Source organism: Trichechus manatus, unplaced genomic scaffold (genome assembly GCF_000243295.1).
Source record: "Trichechus manatus latirostris isolate Lorelei unplaced genomic scaffold, TriManLat1.0 scaffold00023, whole genome shotgun sequence".
In the NCBI taxonomy this organism is placed as follows: domain Eukaryota; kingdom Metazoa; phylum Chordata; class Mammalia; order Sirenia; family Trichechidae; genus Trichechus; species Trichechus manatus.
Window position 1 is genome coordinate 2,435,337 of NW_004443959.1, and position 22,706 is coordinate 2,458,042.

Below are 22,706 nucleotides of genomic sequence, written 5' to 3' on the forward strand. Positions count from 1 at the left end.
ATAGAAATGATGCCAGAGATCACATGATAGAATATTGCAAGACCAACAACTTCTGCATTGCAAATAACATTTTTCGCCAACATAAATGGTGACTATACACGTGGACCTCGCCAGATGGAATACACAGGAATCAGATCGACTATATCTGTAGAAAGAGACGATGGAAAAGTGCAACATTATCAGTCATAACAAGGTCAGAGGCTGACTGTGGAATAGACCATCAATTGCTCATATGCAAGTTCAAATTGAAACTGAAGAAAATTAGAACAAGTCCACAAGAGCCAAAGTATAATCTTGAGTATATGCCACTTGAATTTAGAGACCATCTCAAGAATAGATTTGACACATTGAACACTAATGACGGAAGACCAGACAAGTTGTGGAATGACATCAAGGACATCACACACAAAGAAAGTAAGAGGTCATTAAAAAACAGGAAAGAAAGAAAAGACCAAAGTGTATGTCAGAAGAGACTCTGAAACTTGCTGTTGAACATCAAATATCTAAAGCAGAAGGAAGAAATGATGAAGTAAAAGAGTTGAACAGAAGATTTCAAAGAGCGGCTTGAGAGGGCAAAGTAAAGTATTATAATGACATGTGCAAAGTCCTGGAGTTAGAAAACCAAAAGGGAAGAACACACTCAGCATTTCTCAAGCTGAAAGAACTGAAGAAAAAATTCAGGCCTTGAGTTGCAACTGTTTAGGATTCTATGGGCAAAATAGTGAATGACGCAAGAAGCATCAAAAGAAGATGGAAGGAATACACAGAGTCACTGTACCAAAAAGAACTGGTTGATGTTTAACCATTTCTGGAGATAGCATATGATCAGGAACTGGTGGTACTAAAGGAAGAAGTCCAAGCTGTACTGAAAGCACCGTCCAAAAACAAGGCTCCAGGAATTGATGGAATACCAGTTGTTGTAGGGGAAAAAACATCATAAAGTTTAGTAAAGCAAAAAGAAAGTTTTATTCGGCATATATTCAAAAGGACAAAAGTGGGAAAAGGACAACCATGCTACCAGAGCCATGTCTGCCCAAGTCCAAGGAAATATCACAGAACAGACAAAAGTGGGAAAACAGACAAGCATGTTGCTAGAGCCATGTCTGCCCAAGTCCAAAGAATATTACTGAATAGGCAAGAATGGAAAAATAGACAAGCATGCTGCCACAACCGTGTCTGCCTGAGTCCAAAAAACAGTTACAGAGTCATCAGTATATGTTAACATTACAAATGGGCAAAACCATTGAAAGCTTAGCCTTTTCAGATTGGCTAGAAACTTTGATCCTACATTTTGAATTGTCTTTCTTAGCAATCATTGGTGCAGGTTTCAGTAACAAGAGTCAGGAGGGTCTTCATTGGTCCAAAAAATTTCTATTCACTAAATGCTAATAGAAAAAGATAAGAGTGGAAAGTCTTTTGGGTTCTGTTTGATCAGCTTTGTGTGAGTTTCCCTAAAAGATTTTCCAAGATTATCTTAGCTATTGTCTTTATACATCAGGGCCCAGTTGATGTGTCCTTGTGAGCCCAGCTCCAGCTGGTTCACATTCTCTATGCTCAAGGACAGGGGATAATGACTGCACTATTGTTTCCTAAATCACAACTGAGATGTTTCAACAAACGGATGCAGTGCTGGAACTACTCACTTGTCTATGCCAAGAAATTTGGAAGAAACCTACCTGGCTAACCAACTGGAAGAGACCATATTTATGTCTATTCCAAAGAAAGGTGATCCAACTGAATGCAGAAATTATCAAAAAATGTCAGTAATATCACATATAAGTAAAATTTTGCTGAAGATCATTCAAAAGTGGTTGCAGCAGTACATCGACAGGGAACTGCTAGAAATTCAAGCTGGATTTAGAAGTAGATGTGGAACCAGGGATATCATTGCTGATGTCAGATGGATCATGGCTGAAAGCAGAGAAAATCAGAAAGATGTTTACCTGTGTTTTATTGACTATGCAAAGACATTTGACTATGTGGATCATAACAAATTATGGATAACATTGCAAAGAATGGGAATTCCAGAACACTTAATTGTGCTCATGAGGAACCTGTACATAGATCAAGAGGCAGTCATTTGAACAGAACGAGGGGATACTGCGTGGTTTAAGTCAGGAAACATGTGCATCAGGGTTGTATCCTCTCACCATATTTATTCATTCTGTATACAGAGCAAGTAATCTGAGAAGCTGGACCACATGAAGAAGAATGGGGTATCAGGATTGGAGGAAGACTCATTAACAACCTGTGTTATGCAGATGATGCAACCTTGCTTGCTGAAAGTGAGGAGGACCTGAAGCACTTAGTGATGAAGATCAAAGACCACAGCCTTCAGTATGGATTACACATCAACATAAGGGAAACAAAAATCCTCACAACTGGATCAGTAAGCAACATCATGATAAACGGAGAAAAGATTGAAGTTGTCCAGGATTTCATTTTAATTGGATCCACAATTAACACCCATGGAAGCAGCAGTCAAGAAATCAAAAGACGCATTGCATTGGCCAAATCTGCTGCAAAAGACCTCTTTAGAGTGTTAAAGAGTAAAGATGTCACCCTGAACACTAAGGTGTGCCTCACTGAAGCCATGGTGTTTTTAGTCACCTCATATGCATGCAAACGCTGGATGATGAGTAAGGAAAATGGAAGAAGAATTGATGACTTCGAACTGTGGTGTTGGTGAAGAATATTCAATATACCATGGGCTGCCAAAAGAAGAACTCTGTCTTGCAGAAGTACAGTCAGAATGCTCCTTAGAAACGAGGATGAACAAGACTTCGTCTCACATACTTTGGACATGTTATCAGGAGACATCATCCCTGGAGAAGGACATCATGCTTGGTAAATTGGAGGGTCAGCGAAAAAGAGGAAGATCCTCAGTGAGATGGATTGACTCAGTGGCTGCATCAATAGGCTCAAGCATAGCAACAGTTGTGAGGATGGTGCAGGACTGGGCAGTGTTTCATTCTGCTGTACATAGGATTGCTATGAGCCGGAACCACCTCGACGGCACCTAACAACAGTAACATGAGAAAGATTATATCACCTACTATATTAGGTTTGTAGGATCAAATGAGGTATTGCATGTAAAAAAGTTTTGCATACTCTCTTGTCCACAGTGAAAGATCAACAAATATTAAAGATTATTGTCGTTCGTCATCACTGATCTATTATTATTATTTTATCAGTGGTGATCAGCACATTTAGAATTGGGCCATTGGTGCTGTGACTTGAAAATGCATCTAAAATACTGTATTAACACCAGGACTCTTTAGGCCTACCTCTCTGAGATGATCTCTGAGCAGGACTTATCTTTAATATGTATTTTGGTAAAAAATAGATTTATATTCTTACCCACTTATATTCAGTGAAGCTTCACAAGGTTTCACAACTTTCTTGTCTTTAAATATCAAATAAGTATTATTTTGCTGAGGATCTCACACCATTACAAATCAATTTGGTAATTATTCTTGTATCTAATCTATACTTTGTATGGAAAGTGCAAATCTTAAATTGATAGTTTTATGAAATTGTTTTAAAAAAGACATTTTGTGTTAAAAAAACAAAAAACAAAAAACAAAAACAAACCCTGGCCCAGATGGTTTTACTGGATAATTCTACCAAACATTCAGAAAACAGCTTATACCAGTACTACTCAATTTATTTCAGAACATAGAAAAGGAAGGGATACTTCCAAATTCATTCTATGAAGCCAGCATAACCCTGATACCAAAACCAGGCAAAGATAGCACAAAAAGAGAAAATTACAGACCAATATCCCTCGTAAATATAGATGCAAAAATTCTCAACAAAATTATAGCCAATAGAATTCAGCATAACATCAAAAAAATAATACTCCACGATGAAGTAGGATTCATACCAGGTAAGCATGGATGATTCAACATTAGAAAATCAATCAATGTAATCCCCTGCATAAATAAAAGAAAAGAATCGCATGATCATCTCAATCGTCACAGAAAAGACATCTTACAAAGTCCAACACCCATTTCTGATAAAAACACTCAATAAAATAGGTATAGAAGGGAAATTCCTCAGCTTAATAAAGAGCATCTATACAAAACCAACAGCTATCATCATTCTTAATGAAGAGAAGCGGAAAACATTCCCCTTGAGAACAGGAACAAGACAAGGATGCCCTTTATCACCACTCCTATTTAACATTGTGCTGGAAGTCCTAGCCAGAGCAATAAGGCAAGAAAAAGAAATAAAGGGCATCCAAATTGGTAAGGAAGAAGTAAAAATATCTCTATTTGCAGAGGAAATGATACTATACATAGAAAACCCAAAAGACTCCATGAGAAAACTGCTGGAACTAATAGAAAGATTAAGCAGAGTAGCAGGATACAAGATAAACATACAAAAATCAGTTGGATTCCTATACACCAACAAAGAGAACAACAAAAATGAAATCAGGAAAACAATACCATTCTTAATAGCCTCTAATAAAATAAAATACTTAGGAATAAATCTAAGGACGGATGTAAAAGACCTATACAAAGAAAACTACAAAACACTACTGCAAGAAACCAAAAGAAATCTACATAAATGTAATTGCATACCATGCTCATGGATAGGTAGACTCAACATTGTGAAAATGACAATTCTACCCAAAGCTATCTACAAATACAGTGCAATCCCGATCCAAATACCAACAACATTCTTTAAAGGGATGGAAAAAACAATCATTAACTTTATATGGAAAAGGAAGAGGCCCTGGTTAAGTAAAGCATTATTGTAGTAGACTAAAGTAGGAGGACTCACACTACCTGACTTTAGAACCTACTGTACAGCTACGGTAATCAAAACAGCATGGTACTGGTACAATGACAGGTACATTGACCAATGGAACATAATTGAGAACCCAGATGTAAATCCATCCACCTGCAGTCACCTGACCTTCAACAAGGGCACATAGTCTGTCAAATGGGAAAAAGACAGTGTTTTTAACAAATGGTGCCGACAAAATTGGATGTCCATCTGCAAAAAAAAGAAACAGGACCTGTACCTCACACCATATGCAAAAACTAATTCAAAATGTACCAAAGACCTAAATATAAAACCAAAAATTATAAAGATCATAGAAGGAAAACTAGGATCAATGCTAAAGACCCTAATACATGGCATTAACAGAATATAAACCATAACTAACAACATATAAACTCCAGAAGATAAGCTATATAACTGGGATCTTCTAATAATTAAACACTTATGCTCATGAAAGACTTCACCAAAAGAGTAAAAAGAGAACCTACAGACTGGGAAAAAAATTTTGGCTGTTTCAGATCTTACAAAGATCTAATCTCTAAAATCTACAGGAAAATCCAACACCTCTACAACAAAAAGACAAATAATCTAATTAAAAAAATGGGTAAAGGAAATAAACAGACACTTCACTAAAGAAAACATTAGAGTGGCTAACATGAGGAAATGCTCGCAATCACTAGCCATTAGAGAAATGCACATCAAACCACAATGAGATACCATCTCACCCCGACATTACTGGCACGAATCAAAAAATCAGAAAATAACAAATGTTGGAGAGGTTGTGGGGAGATTGGAACGCTTATGCACTGCTGGTCGGAATGCAGAATGTATGATCATTTTGGAAAACGATATGGCGCTTCCTTAGAAAGCTAAAAATAGAAATACTATACGATCCAGCAATCCCAAGCCCAGAAATATTTCCTAGAGAAATAAGAGCTGTCACATGAATAGACATATGCACACTCATGGTTATTGCAGCATTGTTTCACAATAGCAAAAAGATGAACAGATGAATGGATAAACCAACTATGGTACATACACACAATGCAGTATTATGCAACGATAAAGAACAATAATGAATCTGCAAAGCGTCTCACAACATGGATGAATCTGGAGGGCATTATGCTGAGTGAAGTAAGTCAATCACAGAAGAACACATATTGTATGAGACCACCAGGATAGAAACTCATGAAAAGGTTTACTACACACAGAAAGAAACAATCTTTGATGGTTACGAGGGAGAGGAGCAGTGGGAGTGCAAAAACACTAAATAGACAGTAGATAAGTGGTAACACTGGTGAATGGTAAGACAGTACGCAATATTGGGGAAGCCAGCACAACCTTTCCAGCGTAAGGTCATGGAAGCTTCATGGCCAAATCCAAACTCACTTAGGGACCGAATTACTGGGCTGAGGGCTGTGGGGACCATGATATCAGGAAACATGTAGCTCAATTGATATAACGTAGTTTATAAAGAAAATATTCTGCATTCTACTTTGGTGAGTAGCAGCTGGGGTCTTAAAATCCTGTGAGTGGCCATCTAAGATACTCCACTGGTCTCACTGCTTCAGGAGCAAGGGAAAATGAAGAAAACTAAAGACACAAGGGAAAGATTAGTCCAAAGGACTAATAGACCACAACTACTATGGCCACCACCAGACTGAGTTAAGTACAACTAGATGGCGTCTGGCTATAACTACTGATTGCTCTGACAGGGATCACAGTAGAGGGTCCCAGAAGGAGTTGGAGAAAACTGTAAAACAAAATTCTAACTCAAAACATACCAGAGGTACTGGCCTGACAGAGACTGGAGAAACCCTGATTGTATGGCCCCTGGATACCCTTTTAGCTCAGTAATGAAGTCACTCCAGAGGTTCACCTTTTAGCCAAAGATTAGACAGACCCATAGGACAAAACGAGACTAAAGGGGCACACCAGCCCATGGGCAAGGGCTAGAAGGCAGGAGGGGGACAGGAAAGCTGGTAATAGGGAACACAAGGTTGAGAAGAGAGTACTGACATGTCATGGGGTTGTTAACCAATGTCATAAAACAATATGTGTACTAACGGTTTAATGAGAAGCCAGTTTGTCCTGTAAACCTTTATCTAAAATGCAATAATAAATAAATAAATAATAAAAAAACTAGTAAATAAATAAGAGCTAATCTTAAAATGTGAAAAAAAAAAAAAACATTTTGTGTGGCTTAAGGAGCTGTGTCTAATTAGAGAAGGCAGCCGTATCTTGTTGGTTATCTTCTTTCCCCCATTCCTCAGTTCCTTGTTATAATTTATTCTTAGGTTGAAAGTGTGAACATTATCTTTATTGTATCCAGATGTTATCTTTTTTAGTTTTCATTTCAGTAATCTGTGATAAAATATTAGTTACTGATATAAAAAAAATAAAATAGTTATTTACTTGGTGACAAATGAAATAGTGTGATTATAGCATCTCTTCTAAATAATCGTCTGTATTATTCCAAAAATTTAATATGCTAACTCAAGTGGCATCAAAAATGTATCTCTGGTACATAGTTTGGTAGGCTGTTATTATATGCTAGCTGAAAAGCAGGTAAAATAGTATATATGCTTTTAAAAATACGGTATAATAAACCTCCCATTGTATTTACCTAGTGAGGAACATTGACTTTGGGGCATATACCCCAGTAATAAATACACTGCCCTTTCCCAGACCTTTTTGAACATTGCTGCTCCAAGATGTCCCTCATGACATGGCTTGGCTGGTTTTTCCTCTTCTGCTTTAAAGCACCCCAGTTGTCTACTTTTCCGTGAAGACAAATAGCTTCACCAACATAAGTTTTAAACATTCATGAAGTGTTTCTAGTGGAAAGCATTTCATAACCTAATACTATAAGAAAGTACAACATAACAATAAATAAGGAAGTACAGTCCTTTTTTCTGTGGCTGTTAAAAATTTTAGGATACTTCTGTTACTGATACTCAAAACTGTGAGAGAAAATGTTTTATTGAACTATAAAAGCAAGACAGTTGAAATTTGTTTTTAAAATTTTTGTCTTTTTAATTCAGAATGTTTCAGTTGTTTTCATGGATTCATGTAAAAGGGACCTTAGAGATAATGTTTAAAGTGCTTCACTTTAGAAAGTCATGTGCCAAATACTGCATAGTTAATTAAAAGACAGATTTTTTTCCTATTACCCGTGCCTTCTGATCCGTAGCATATTGTTCTATTGTAATACCATATTATCTTTATCTTACTTTCCCATGTTCATTTATTCTTAAATCTGTCTAATCAGGTTTTATCTTTGCTTCCTTTAGATTTTCCTTCTGTCATCTTGTAATATTTTTCAATCAGCGAAACCATTGTTCGCTCTTGCTATTACCTATTTTCCAGATCTGTGCTTTCCAATGCAGCTTTTTCAATTTAAATTGTAGCTATTTAAATTTAAGTTAATTGGTATTACATAAAATTAAAGTATACTTTCTTAGTAGCAGCAGCCACATTTCAAGTGTTTAATAGGTACGTGTAGCTAGTGGTTACTGTATTGGATAGCACAGATACAGAATATTTCTATGATTGCAGCAAGTTTTATTGAACAGCACTACTGTAGATTGTAAACCTTTTGAGGGCCAAACCAATCCCGTTGCTGTCAAGTCTATTCCACTTCATAGCGACCCTGTAGGACAGAGTAGAAGTGCCCCATAGTGCTGCCAGGGAGTGGCTGGTGGATTCAAACTGCCGACCTTTTTTGTTAGCAGCTGTAGCTCTTAACCACTGAGCCACCAGAGCTCCCCTTTGAGGGCAGGAGGCCATTTCTATCGGTATGTGTACCTTGGGGCATACAGTGTATGCTCCTGATAGGTATTCTAGAATGTGTACATGAACACATGGCCATACTGTTCTTCAGTTTCTTGTCAAAATTTTTGTTTTGAATTCTCCTGTCCTTTTGGACAATTTTGTGATCTAAAGGAAATCAGCAATTCGACATTTTCTTTTTACTTAATTAATTGTATATGTTGTTGTGTGCCGTCGAGTCGATTCTGACTCATAGCTACCCTATAGGACAGAGTAGAACTGCCCCATAGGGTTTCCAAGGCTGTAACCTTTATAGAAATTGACTGCTACATCTTTCTCCTGCAGAGCCACTGGTGGGTTGGAACTGCCGACCTTTCAATTAGCAGCCCAGCACTTTTAACCACTGAACCACCAGGGCTCCTTAATTGTATATAATATGTGTTATGTACTGCTTCACCTACTGTAACAGGAAACTTGGTGATCAGGTCATAGCGATGCTTTTTCCATTATATTCTTTGTGTAGTCAGTCACTGAGGTAATGTGCATTTTAAATGCTGTTGTGTTTTTTTTTTTTTAAGTTGCAGCGCCGACTCCTTGATGATCGTTCCTTGGCATGAATGTAAACACCGGGATAAGGATTGGTGTGAGGAGTCCGAGTGCAAGTAAGTATGAGCAAGCTAGAGGCCTCTTCCTGATGCAGTGAATGACTAGATGGCCCTGTGAGGGTGATATGTGAAGGATGATTTCTTACTTGATGGTTGTCCCTGATGTTGAGAATTTGTGTGAAGTTTTTTTTTTAAAAAACTCCTGATTTAGTTATTTTAAAAATTTTTGCTGGGAAAAATATTAAAATGTTATAAAGGCATTATTGTTAAAATGAACCCTATACAACAACTCTTTTCACTTTGAGATAATCTCTTTTGGTGCTTGACATATGCAGATATATTTTTTATAGTTATAGTCATGGTGTGCATACAGCTTTGTTCTTGATTTAGTTTCGGTTCTCATTTTTATAAGATTTAACCTTGGTGAGAAGCCTCAGAACCTGGAGTCATTAAATACTGCAGAAGGGGTGGGGGAAGTGAGGTATGGGGCTGAAAGTCCACATAAGGAGCATTTGAATTGAAGTCCTTCATCCTCACTACTCAAAGTCATGTAAATACTCCTTCACTGTCTCTCATTCTATATTTTTCCCCTGTGAGACCAGAGATTTATTTCTGAACTTAGGTATTGAACCCAAGAGCCTCCAGATTGAGCCAGAAAGCTTCCAGATGCCTGGACATCAGGCATAGCATAGAGTGAGAGTGAAGCAGTGGGGCTGATATAGAGGCTATCAGTGAAAATCTATTTTCTGAATGCGGAAAGTCTATTTCCCTTCCCCGCTTCCTGCTCCCAGAATGCAGGTACTAGACACATACTCCCCAAGGAAAAGTTTGGAGAATTCTTTTCTGAAGAAATAGAATAGCCTCTGAAAAGAGGGCTCTAGATACTGAGATTTGGGCTCAGAAGGTCAGTGTGCTAGTAGACCATATGAAGCCCACCAACCAATAAATCTTTGCACACCCTCAGAGCTTCCTGGGCATCTAAGGATAGACTCCAGCAGGTAGAACAAATGAAGAGGAAGGGCAAAACAAAGAGGATAAAAGGAACTGAAAAGAGTGATCATGCAGAAAGAAGAAAACTTTAAAAATTATCATTAATATTGCCTGGGAGAGAAGAGATGATACTGTATTCATGAAATAACAAGAGGATATTATAAAATAGGCTCAGAGAACTAAAAGAACTTTGAGGGAAAAAAAACATGATAGTTGATGTACAAAAATCGGAAGATAAAAGCAAGGAACTTTTCTAGAAAGTAGAACAAAAATACAGAACTAGAAAATAAGAGAGAAAATATAAAAAATGGTCTAATATTCAAATAACTGTCATTCCAGAAAGAGACAACATAGTTTTTTAGAAAGGAAATTACAAGAAAAGATTCAAACTATTACCTAGAATTGAAGGTTATGGAGTTTGCTAATTGAAATGCTTGCCACACATACCATCGTGACATTCCATAAAGCCAGGGACCCAATCTTTTAAAGAGAAAAAACATGTTACATGAAAGGAATTGGGAATCAGAATGACCTTAGACATCTCACGAACAACATTGGAAGCTAGGATACAATGGAGCAATCCTTTTAAAATTTTGAGGGAAAATATTTTCTGACCTAGATTTCTACATCCAGCCCAAATCATCAATTACATAAGAAGTTAACTATGTAAGATCTCATAAAATTTACCACCACTATACACTCCATTTGAGGGAACCAGTGTAGGATGTGCTTTATTGAAAAGAAGGAGTAAAAAGAGGAGGAGGAAGCCATTGGATTCAGAAACGGGCTCTAACATGGGCAGTGGCGGAGGGAAGGCCCAGGATGCCAGCTGTCCTTTGGGCGGGAGAGCAGCCACTTCAGATTGTGGAGGATAGCTTCACGAGCCAGGTCTCTTGGAAAACATTTAAAAATGGAACTGATACCTATCTGACATTTTATCATTTGGAAAATATCATGTATATTTTGCTGTTGATAGATCTCCTTGAGCATTTGGAAATTAGCAATGGATGCATATAAGCAAATGGGAGAAACAGCGGAACAACAGGTAGTTATTAACTCCAGAAAAAAGAGTTGTTCAAGAAGGGGAATACTTATCATAATATACCACTTGGAATACTTATCATAATATACCACTTGGCTCTGCAGTAGATGCTATTTACTTACTCATACTAATGTAAATAATTAATGGCTTAATCTAAATTGTGATATATCCATAATAGGTGGAAGAGGTGTAGGGGAAGTGGGATGGCTATGGTGTAGACATCTGAGTAATGTCTAAAGTAGATAAATCAGGAAATAGTAACGAACACATGTTGTTTAGACACATGGAGGTAAACCCAGGAAGAAAGCTGAAAGGTGGCAGTGGGCATCGTGTAAGTGATCACTATTTTTTTATTGATGTGAATCTTTTCAGACTTTTGGATTTCAAAAACGATATGTATGTATTATCTGTCTAAAAAGTAATACATAAAATGACCTAACCAGTAGTGAGATCCTTAAAAGTGAAATTTGGAGGCCCTGTTTGTGTTAATGGCCATTGTTGGAAGTTTTCCTTCATTTCATTTATTTTTGTATTTTTGATATCTGAATTAATAGAGGGGCCCTGGTGGCGTAGTGGCTAAGAGCTCAGCTGCTAACCAAAAGGTCAGCAGTTTGAGTCCACCATCCGCTCCTTGGAAACCCTACAGGGCAGTTCTACTCTGTCCCATAGGGTTGCTATGAATTGGAACTGACTTGCCAGCAACAGGTTTGAATTAATGGAATATGTAACTCTTAGTTACTTTTTTTATTTCAGTGAGTTTTAGTCTACAGTAGTTGAATGTCCTGCTGTGGTTTTGTTTTTAACATAGTTTATAAAATTTTTTGTTTTTACTTTTATTTTCATTTTTATCAAAGTTGTATATATTTGCATATACATTAATGGGCTAAAGTGTTCCACAAAGCTAAAAGCAGAAACAAGAACCCTTTTTTCCCTTATCCTGCATATCCTGATCCCAAAAGCAAATACTTTCAATTCTTTTAAATGGTTATTTTTGTATTTACCTCCATATCTCTGAACAGCATAATTGTATAGCTACTTCTTGATTTTTTAATATTGGCCATTATCTGTTGATTTTCTAGAGTGGAAGAAAATGAAGTTTCTTGTCATGCTATGAACACTACTCCTCCTTTAGTGTTTATACCTTAAAAAAAAAAAAAAAAAAAAAACTTTCACTGTCATTCCAGTGGGGTTTCAGGAGTATAGAATTTAATGCATGCATTTATCAGCCATATATAACTAGAAGTCCTTATTTAGCTATTGTAATGAGAAATTGAAGAGGCTGATAAATTGAAAAAAGTGGGGATTAATGGTGGTGGGACATGATGGTAGAGGAAGTTGCAGTGATACTGTTGGCCACACATATTCTCTCAGTTCAACATGCCACTTTTTACAGAGTTGCTCTGGCAGAGTGCCTTGCCCATTCATCTGATAATTCCGTTTCTCCCTAGCCTGTGCCTTTTTACAATTCTAACAAGTAGTTAAAAGGAATGAGGATATTTCTTCTCAGATCAACCACAGAAAGCTGTCTAAAAAGTAATGCCTAAATACATGTAAGCAGAACATGTCCTGCTGGAACTTCCAAAACTATAAAAATGTGACTAGGAAAAGTTTTGCAGCAAAAACGATGGTTTTGAAGATGATGCAAATTTTCAGTACTACAGGCCATATCTTATTGCTTATTCATTTAATTTGTGTCTGTCCTTTGCTAGTTTCAAGGATACTGAAGGGAGAAAAACAGATATAGTCCCTGTCCTCGTGAAGTAACAATCTAGCAGGAAAGATGCTGCCACTGTTGTAATTACTAATGTGATGAGTGCTATGAAAGGGAAGTGCAGGGAGCATTGGGAGTGTATAGTAGGGAGACGTAAACTTGATGGAGGTCAAGGAAGATTTTCCTATGAAAGTGACATGAAAGCTGAAGTTTGAAGGATAAATAGAATTTAGCTCACGTAGTGGTTAAGAGCTACATATGGCTGCTAACCAAAAGGTCAGCAGTTCGAATCCACCAGGCGCTCCTTGGAAACCCTATGGGGCAGTTCTGCTCTGTCCTGTAGGGTCACTGTGAGGTGGAATCAACTGGACGGCAATAGGTTTGGTTGTAAGGTCAGTTTCGCAGATAAGAGGAGGGAGCGTTTTCAGCAGGGCTTTGAGTCAGTTCCAGTTCCAAAGCCTGCTGAGAATTTGCATTTCTAACAAGTTCCCAGGCTATGCTAATACTACTGGTTAGGAACCAGTTCTGAGTACCACTAGTAGAGCAGTGGTTCTCAAAATTTATTACACCTAAGAATCACCTGAGAATCTTGTTAAACTAGATTTTTATTCACTATATCTGAGGTGGATATGCAAATTCTCAGCAGGGGTTCAAACCGGAATAAACCTATAGATGATTTTTTAAAGGAGCTCATTACTCACAGGTGATCTTCTTTATTTTATAAGCCAGTCTGTTAATTTAGCTAAAAGGTGACCTCAAGGGCTAATTTCAGTTTTAGGTTTAAGACAGGGCTTCGAACCAGTTCATTCCAGTTTGAGCCCCTGCTGAAAATTTAAATTTCTACCCCAGATATACTGAGTCAGAGTCTACATTTCAACAAGAGCCCAGGTGATTCTTATGTACACAAGGGAATCACCTAGGGGATCTTGTTGAAATGTAGATTCTGATTCATTATATCTGGGGTGGAAATGCAAATTATCAGCAGGGTCTCAAACTAGAATGAACTGGTTCAAAGCCCTGGTTTAAAGTGTATCTCAGGGCGATAGTCTTGGGAAGTCCTCTAGTCTCAACCAGTGCAATGAGTCTGGCTTTTTAAGAATTTGAGTTCTGTTCCACATTTTTCTCCTGTTCTATCAGGATATACCTGTTGTGGCCCAGATCAGAATAGTCATTAGTGGTAGCCCAGCACCAACTAGTTCTTCTGGTCTGCAGGGTAGATGAGGCTGTGGTTTGTGTAGACTATTAGTCCTGTAGACTTTCTTCTCTGAGTCTTTGGTTTCCTTCTTTCTCTTTTATTCTGGACAACTAGAGACCAATAGTTGTAGCTTAGATGGCTGCTTGCAGGCTTTGAAGACCCAGACCCTACTCATCACACTGAGATGTAGAACATATACATTTGTGTACCTACACATATATTTTTTGGTTATTGTGGGTCCATTTCCTTTTAATAACAATAATTACAATATCTGTTACTTACTACCTGCTTACTTTAGATGAATAAATGTCCCTCGTGGAATACAACATTCTTCCATATGTTCATCAGAAATATCTTAGTCTAAGTTAATTTCTTTTCTTTTTAGGGCTTTAATCATAGAAAGCTTTTGGTCAGGATAATCCTTATAAAAAAGTCTCGTAATTTGTGATCCCCATGATATTATCCCTATGTACATTTCTCTAGGTGCTGTTTATTTTTCACATCTCATGGGAGATGGTATAGAGTAATTATTACAGTGCAAATGTCACTGCAGTACTATATTGCTGATACCTAATGAAGTGTAATAGCCACATAAATAAGGAAAATTTTCTGTTGTTTTTAGGAATGTGGAAAACAAGGGTTCTTTAGTCATATTTGAGTTGGAATCACCTGGGGATATTTTCCTAAAATAGGCATGGCTAGGCCATCAATGGTGATTTTGATTCAGTAGGCCTGTGCTCAGCATCCAGCTGTGTGCATTTTGTAAAATCTTCCCAGGGTGATTTTGATTTTGTTAGTTACATTTGATTTATTTTGTGGTATAGCTGTTTTGATTTAGTATCCATTCTTATTTTTTTGAATGAGGAAAACCAATAAGAAAATAAATTAAGCATGCTAAAACTGTCCCATATATCTTGTAAGTGTGCACATACATATAAGAAAAAACACACACACACATTTTGTCTCTGTGGCCCGCTCTCTCCATCTCTGTCTGTCTCACAAAATTATCCTTTTTTTTTTTTTCAGAATTCCAGTCAATTATTAATTACTCTTTTGTGTTTCGCAGAATGGCTGTTGAGCCAAGTCTCCAAGATGAAAGTGAATTCTTGTATGCTGCACAGCCTGAGTTACTCAAGTACAGGACAGCTCATCTTACAGTTGAGAAGGTTACAGAATGGTATCAAACCCGAGCAGAGGAAATAGAGCATTATGCCCGACAGGTGAGGGCAGCATGACAGGTGTTGTTCTGTAATGCTATCAGTGCTGCTCTGGATTCTCAGGACTTAGTACATGTCGTGGATGCTGACAGTAGTGTCATGAATCATGTATGTAGTTTTCAGGGAGTGAAAGGAATATTTTTATTACCTTTGTTCATTTATCCATTGCCTCAAAAGGTTTTGCAACCCATTTTTGATTCTTAAGAGAGCAAATACATGTAATAAAAATTGTCCTTTAAAATGTAAGCTGCAAAATATGGTATGTACTGTTCTAGTTTTTTTTATTTTTAATAGGTTTGCAACCACATTAAAAGATTGTATCAATCCAAAATTGCTTGATTAGTCCCTGTCATGTTGTAGCAATGCAGTTGCTTGTTGTTTTGAGTTTCAGGAACCCTGCTTGAAGCTCTTTTCCTAATTATATTTTCCTTAAGTCCAAGCCTAATTTCTCTCAGTTCTTATGTGCATTTACTGAGATGCATAACGACTGCCTCAGGGAGGGGTTTTGGAAGAGGGAAATGAGGATTGCATTGAACCTTAAGATATCTCAATACTTACCTTGACTCTGCCTAACAGACTGTGACTCTGGGCATGTTTCCTACCTTTCTGTGCCTTGGTTTTCTCATGAGGTTAGTTCTTGTACCAGAATTAATAAGAACAAATGAAAATATACATAAGAGAGCATTAAAAACTCTGCCAGTTGAAGTGCTCTGTAAATGTACAAAATATTTATTTTTAACTTATAAAACCCCCCAAAACAAGCAATCCAAAAAAACAAAGCAGTTGCTGTTGAATTGATTCCGACTCATGGCGTCCTGTGTGTGCATAGTAGAACTGCATTCCATAGGGTTTTAAAGGCTGACCTTTCTGAAGCAGATTGCCAGGACTTTCTTCCAAGGTACCGCTAGGTGGGTTCAAACCCCAACCTTTCAGTTAGTAGTCAAGTGCTTAACCATTTGCACCACCCAGGGATACCATCTTATAGAACAGAGGTTGATAAGTCAGAGCAAAAAATAGCAGAATCCACTTTGAAAGGTAATCAGGGTCTAGCCAATGGATGACATTTCTCTTTACTGTCAGTCTTGGCTTTGGACCACTTGTCCTACCATCAGTTTTTCATTTGACAGGAAGGATGATTCCAGAGGGTCTGGTGCAAAAATAGTATGTGCCCCTTTGTTTAAATTTTTATTTACTGAATCTAGCATGACCCTGTGTTCCTATTTGATAATCTTTTTGGTTTCCTGTCTAATCTGATTTCTATTTGTAGCATTCGCAGAATTGAAGATGTATTATTTTCTGTTCCTGTTGGGAGTATTCTAGATTGCCAAGAACATTTATGATTGAAGGTTTTACTTTTCCAATTTTTGAAGATTGCTGAGGACTGTACATTTGAAAATGTTTAGAATCCTAAAATATCAGAATGAAAAGAATCTCTTGAGATGATCTAGTCTAATTATCTTATAGGTAGATAAACTAAGGTCCACAGAAAGGAAGATGACCAGCTTTCACAGGTACACACAGTGACAGAGCCAGAACAAATCCAGATTTTAATATAATATTTCTTATAGAGTCTACATAAAAATGATCAGTTACACAAATCTTAATGACTGAGAGCAAGATTTGTAAATCTTGAAAAAAAACGTCATTCTCAATCCTCAGACTCATAGTATATTTTCTGTAGCAAATATTTTGTGGTGCTTTCTTATCATCCTGATGTGAAAATCGTAGACATTGTATAATTTACAGAAAAATTAATGTAACTGCAATACACAGGATAAATAAAATATGTATACTTTGTCGTGATTATTACACTAGAAGTATGTCAGTGTGAACTCACTTTAAATAAAACAGCTACATTGCAGGCAGATTCAGGTATATTGTATTGGTGAGTTAAACACCACAAATGGCTTCAGTGATGTGAATAACTCATGATAAAGTTTTTAACAAAACATAGTAAAATCTTCCCTTGATTTATATGATAACTGCATTCCAGGAAAACTCATGTAAATTAATTTACAAACAAAATTTTGTATAAATGTTAAATAAACTTTACCCACTCTAAGTGGCAAAGCTGACATTAGATCCATAGTCTCTTAGCTTGTGTTCTATATCTCGTGTACATAGAATTCTGAAATTTAAAATTTTAAGCAGTCTAGAAATAATTTGTAGATATCTTGAATTCTTTTTGAGTAATTAGAGATAATTATAAAGAAAGAAGAATGATTTTGGTTGCTTTATTTTACTGTTTTGTGTTATTTCTCTTACCATTTTCGTTTATTTAAAGAACAGCTATAATAAAGGTATTTTTTTAAAACCTCAGTTATATATTGATGTTCCTTGTGGCTTATGCTACAATTAAAGTGATATCTGGCATAGTTTTATCTTTTTCATTTTTAGAGATTTAATTGATGTGGGACTTCTTTTTCCTTAGTGTCTACAAATGCCTCTAGCAAAACTTTTTCTTGGTTTAGGAATATGTTTTATAGCGGTGAATTTTATCTAGTGAGGGCTTGGGATATGTGGTATGATTTTGTAAATTGCATTGGAGCCTAGTTTCATTAATGTCAGTAATTTGATTTTAAAGACATTTTTACTTCGGTAAGTATCTGGGAAGGCAATACATTCAAAGATGATACTAGAAAGACAAATCTGGATCAGAAGATTAGTGAGTGTATTACAAACTGCTAATATGCTTTGTATTCAGAGTATTACTTGCACAAAATTGTGTTTTATGTACCAAGTTTTCTTCATGCTTTCTGAAAATTCACCTGATACAGTTTTTTTTTTAATTCACCTGAGATAGAATACAAGTGTAATTGTCTCCTTTCAGACATGAACTATATTAAGTAAAAAAAAATAATTATTATCTTACCAGATAACTCCTGTTTTCCTAGGTTACTGCTGCATGCCTTTCCTACCTATGCCTTTTCCCTTGTGTTTGTTTGAACCACACTTTCCAATTGAAAATGCATTTCCTTGTTCACATCATCTTTACCTGTCAGTTCCTTGGTCTTTGAAGGGCTTTTGGTGGGCCTTTCATATTGCCTGGTGTGTCTTTTTTGCTTTTCTTTTTTTTTTTTTAATCTCAAGGCTGCTTTTTTCTCCTCCTCCTCTATATCAAGTCTTCATCCTACTCCTTGCACCCCATTTCCCTCATCATTCTCAGAAAATGATTTTGCTTTGCATTTGATTGGAATTTGATGATGTGCTTCCATGCGCGCTTCTCTTTCCAGCTCTTCCAGAGGAAGAAGTCTCTCTTCTGTACACTGGATTCCATACTCCCACCTGCTCAGGAGTGTTCTGTCAGTCATCTCTTTTCTCTCTCCTGTGTCTTTAACCTCTCCTTCTTTACTGCTTTCTCTTTCTTTCTTTTCTTCTGACTTTCTTTCTGATGTGTAAAAAATCTCAAATCATGTCTATGTTATAAATAAAAAACATATGTAATAATTTTAGAGCCATACTGTCTTATGGCTTCTGTTTCCCTGTCTCCTTTTCATAACAGCACAGTACAGCTCAGAAATAGCCACTCTGTTCTTTGTAATCACTTTCTCAATTTGTGTTCACTCCTTATTTTCCTAGAGTATGGCTCCTCTTAACTACGCTACTGAAACTATATTCAGTAAGGCTACCAGTTCATCTCTTAATGCCAGATTCTCTTCATTTGTTATTTATCATCATTGTCCTTTGACACTATTGACTGCTTCCTTTTTTCTGAAATCTCTTTAGGCTTCTGTGATACTGTTTCAGTTTTTTTTTACTGCACTCTTCTTAACTTATTCATTATTCATTCTTCCTGAGGCTCATCTTCTTTGCCTTGTTCCTTAAATATTGCTATTCCCCAGGGTGCTACTCTTATCACAGTATGACCCATTCATATCCTTCTATTCATATATTACTGTATGATTTATGTGTTGACAATTCCCACATATCATCTCTAACCAAGGACATTTTCTTTGGGTACAGATTTTGTTTGCTTGTATTTGGACCTACTATTGGGCATCTGAATTAAGATGTTCCACAAGCACTTCAGAGTCAACATGTTCAATATAGAATTAATTTTCACTTTCTCAAATGTGCTCTTTTTATATTTCTTGAATGAATGACACCACATTCTATCCTGTTCCTTAGATGAGGAACCTAAGACATCATTTTAGACTCCTCCTTCTTACTTCCACTCCTCATCTGATCTTGGTAAATTCTATATCCTCAATTATTTTTTATACTTTTCTTCCTGTATGTCTTCAATACTACTGCTTTAGTTTAGCTCCTTGTTTTATTCTTTGCTCAGTGCGTAGGAAGTATTCAAGTATTTATTCAGTGTTAGCAAATAGGTGAACAAATTTGTGAGTGAATGGGTGAATCAATATATTTCTGTCAGGATTCCTTTGTTAGTAGCTGCAGTTCTCCTCAGTGGTCTACCTACTTTCAGTCTAGTTCATTTCCAATTCATCATTCACATTTCATTCATTAAATACTTACTGAGTATTCTTTCTAAAGTGTAAATGACATGCCATAGTAGAAAATCCTTTAGTAGTAGTACATTTCAGAATTAACTGGAAATTCCTTAGCCCAGCAAACAATATTCTTCATGATCTAGCCCTTCCCTACTACTCAAGCCACATTTCTCATTGCCTCGCTTTATACTCTTCTTTCCAGCCATATGGAACTAATGGTACTTTCACAACACATTATGCATCTCTGCATTCCATGCTGTTCTCCTTCCCTTATTCTTCCTTCTTCACCTAACACCCATTGATTCTTTAAAGCTCATTTTAAGTACTCTGTTCTCTGGGAAACTTTCTGACACTCTCAGGTTGGACCAAGTGCCCTCTTCTTTGAGATCCTAATCATGAACAGCACTTATCACTTATCTCATTCTTCTGCAATCACTGATTTACCATTAGTGTTTACCTCCTAGATTAAAATATCTTTTGTTGAAGAAGAGATCTCATCTTACTCAGTTTTGTATTCCAAACACCTAGAATGGTGCTTAGCTCATAGTATGCTCTCAACAAATAGTTGTTAGTCTAAGAATAAGAAAGTCAGCCCTTCTCGTGTGAGGTTATGGATTTAGGCCATAATAATTGATTTTGCCATCAATCAGAAGATTTGTCAATTCATTAATCAGATCAAGTGCTAGGGGTAAAACTGCTGTCCACTGAATATCTATAGCTTTGGTCTAAATGAAGACTCAGGATTTAAACTGAGACAGAGAAAGTGTGTATACCAGAGTTAGTCATTCAGCAGATAATTTTTGAATGCCTTCTATGTGGGAGACATTGTGGAGGTTTAGGTATTAAACAGAAATATAAAAGCAAAACCTTGGAAATAAATGTTCTTTTTGGAACAGAGTGGTATAGTGAAAATACAGTTAATTTGGCATTATAACTAACTAGCTGTGCTATTTTTTTCTTCTTGGTGAAATAATGTTGTGAGAATTAAGTAGACAAATATATGTAAAACTGCTTTGTAAATCGTAAAATAAGTTTAAGGTGGTTGTTTTCCTCTTTATCTTTAGCATTTCTTATTGATTGCTTGATTCCTTTGAAACAGCATGATACTGATATATTTGATAAAGAAATCTAATTTTTTTTAGTAAGTAGAAAATGTATACTACTTGACACTGCGATTGTAGAAAAGATGATTACATGGATTAGATATGGTACTGGAGACTTTTACTTTAGAGTATATGCGAAGGATGAAATACTAAGAGATTTACTGTCACTTTTCAATTTTAGGTTGACTGTGCATTGTCAGTTATTCGACTTGGAATGGAGCGGAGTATTCCTGGTTTGTTGGTTCTGTGTGATAATTTGGTTACTCTGGAAACATTGGTTTATGAAGCTGGGTGTGACTTAACCCTAACCTTGAAGGAACTACAGCAGATGAAAGACATTGAAAAACTAAGATTACTGATGAACAGTGTAGGTTTTATTTTAACTGTCTTTTTTAAGCATTCCCTATGTACTTTGATTAATATGTGTCTCAGAGCCAAAGATGAAATGTCCTCCAAACTTGAGAACTTAGTAAAGAAGGATATTTTTTTGGTTGTTGTTGTTGTGAAATGTTATGGATAAATTACGTGTGTGTCCAAACTATTTTGGCAGATTTTGTATTTTGTTTGCCCTTTCTTTAGATCCACCGGTACAATAATTTTTTTTTTTTTTTTTAACTTCTAGCTAGGCATATTTTTAAACTAGCTGGTATTTTAGTAATTCTATTTCTGTTCCTTCATTGTGTGAAAATTCCCAATTATGTGTATAGTTCAAGGAGTTAAAAAAAAACTGAAGTCCAGAAGGTTGAGTGGTTGTGTGAAGAAAACATCTTGATTTCAGGGTTAATATGTTTAGGAGAGTTTGCCCAGCCATTCTTAGGTTTTTCTTGGGTCAACCTGTACTTTCTCCCCAAAGTCAATACGTGGTTTCTACTAAGCCCACTGAATAGTAAGACACCTTTGAAGAGGTGCTAGCTGTCAAATAATGGTCTATTTTTTACTCTTGGAAGCCATGTTTGAGTGGGCTGGATAAAGGGGTAGAGTCCCAGCTGCCTGATATGCTCTCTTTTCTCCCTTGACTCCTTTCTCTCCCCAAACATCTTCTCTATCTTACACTTTCTTTTTCCTTTCTCCCTTTATGTTTACCTTCTGTTTTTCTCATTTCTTCTCTTCTTGGTAATCTACCTTGTGAAAATTGATTTGTGTTATATATAAACCACAACCCGTTGCCGTTGAGTCTACTTGGATTCATGGTGATCCCACATGTGTCCGAGTAGAACTGTACTCCATAGGGTTTTCAATGGCTGATTTTTTGAAAGTAGATCACCAGAACTTTCTTTTGAGGTGCCTCTGAGTGAACTTAAACTTCCAATCTATTGATTAGCAGCCGAGTTCGTTAACCTTTTGCACCAACCAGGGAATTGACTCAGTGGCAACTGTGTTATATGTAAGACCCCTCTTAAGAGATTTATTCTCCGGGAATAATTAAGAGAAAGGATTTGTGTAATTTTAGGGATACTTAATAGAATTATCATTGTCTTTTGGACTATTGTGAAGGCGGATGTAAAGAAACAAAACAAAGCAAAGTGGAAGAGGAAAAGAAAGGGAGAAATTCTCGGCCTTTACAGATGAAACAGCATTCTCAAGTGGTTCCTTTCCTGGAGTTTCTTTATACTTGTCTGTGTTTCTGTTCTCTGCTTTTCTGTTTCACTTTTTCAGTTGGTCTGTGGTCTCTCTCTTTCTCTGACTCTTTTTACTTAACACACACACACATACTTTTTGGGTAGAACTTCTCTATGCTCTGAAGGACCTTGTGAATGAGGAGGAGGAGGAAGAGGGGGAGGGAGGAAGAAAAGAAAGAGTGGTATGTTTATCTTCCAGAGCTGGGCT

General features: G+C 36.6%; 1 protein-coding gene across 3 annotated transcripts in view; it reads left to right on the forward strand.

Annotated features, from left to right (window-relative positions):
* The window catches only part of NBAS (NBAS subunit of NRZ tethering complex), a 461,389-nt gene that overhangs the window by 166,474 nt on the left and 272,209 nt on the right, over positions 1 to 22,706 (forward strand). For all 3 annotated transcript variants that reach the window (XM_023728239.1, XM_023728240.1, XM_023728241.1), the window contains 3 exons: positions 9,141 to 9,224; positions 15,172 to 15,325; positions 21,061 to 21,246. In XM_023728239.1, coding sequence (XP_023584007.1) covers positions 9,141 to 9,224; positions 15,172 to 15,325; positions 21,061 to 21,246 — 424 coding nt within the window. The remainder of the gene's footprint in view (positions 1 to 9,140; positions 9,225 to 15,171; positions 15,326 to 21,060; positions 21,247 to 22,706) is intronic.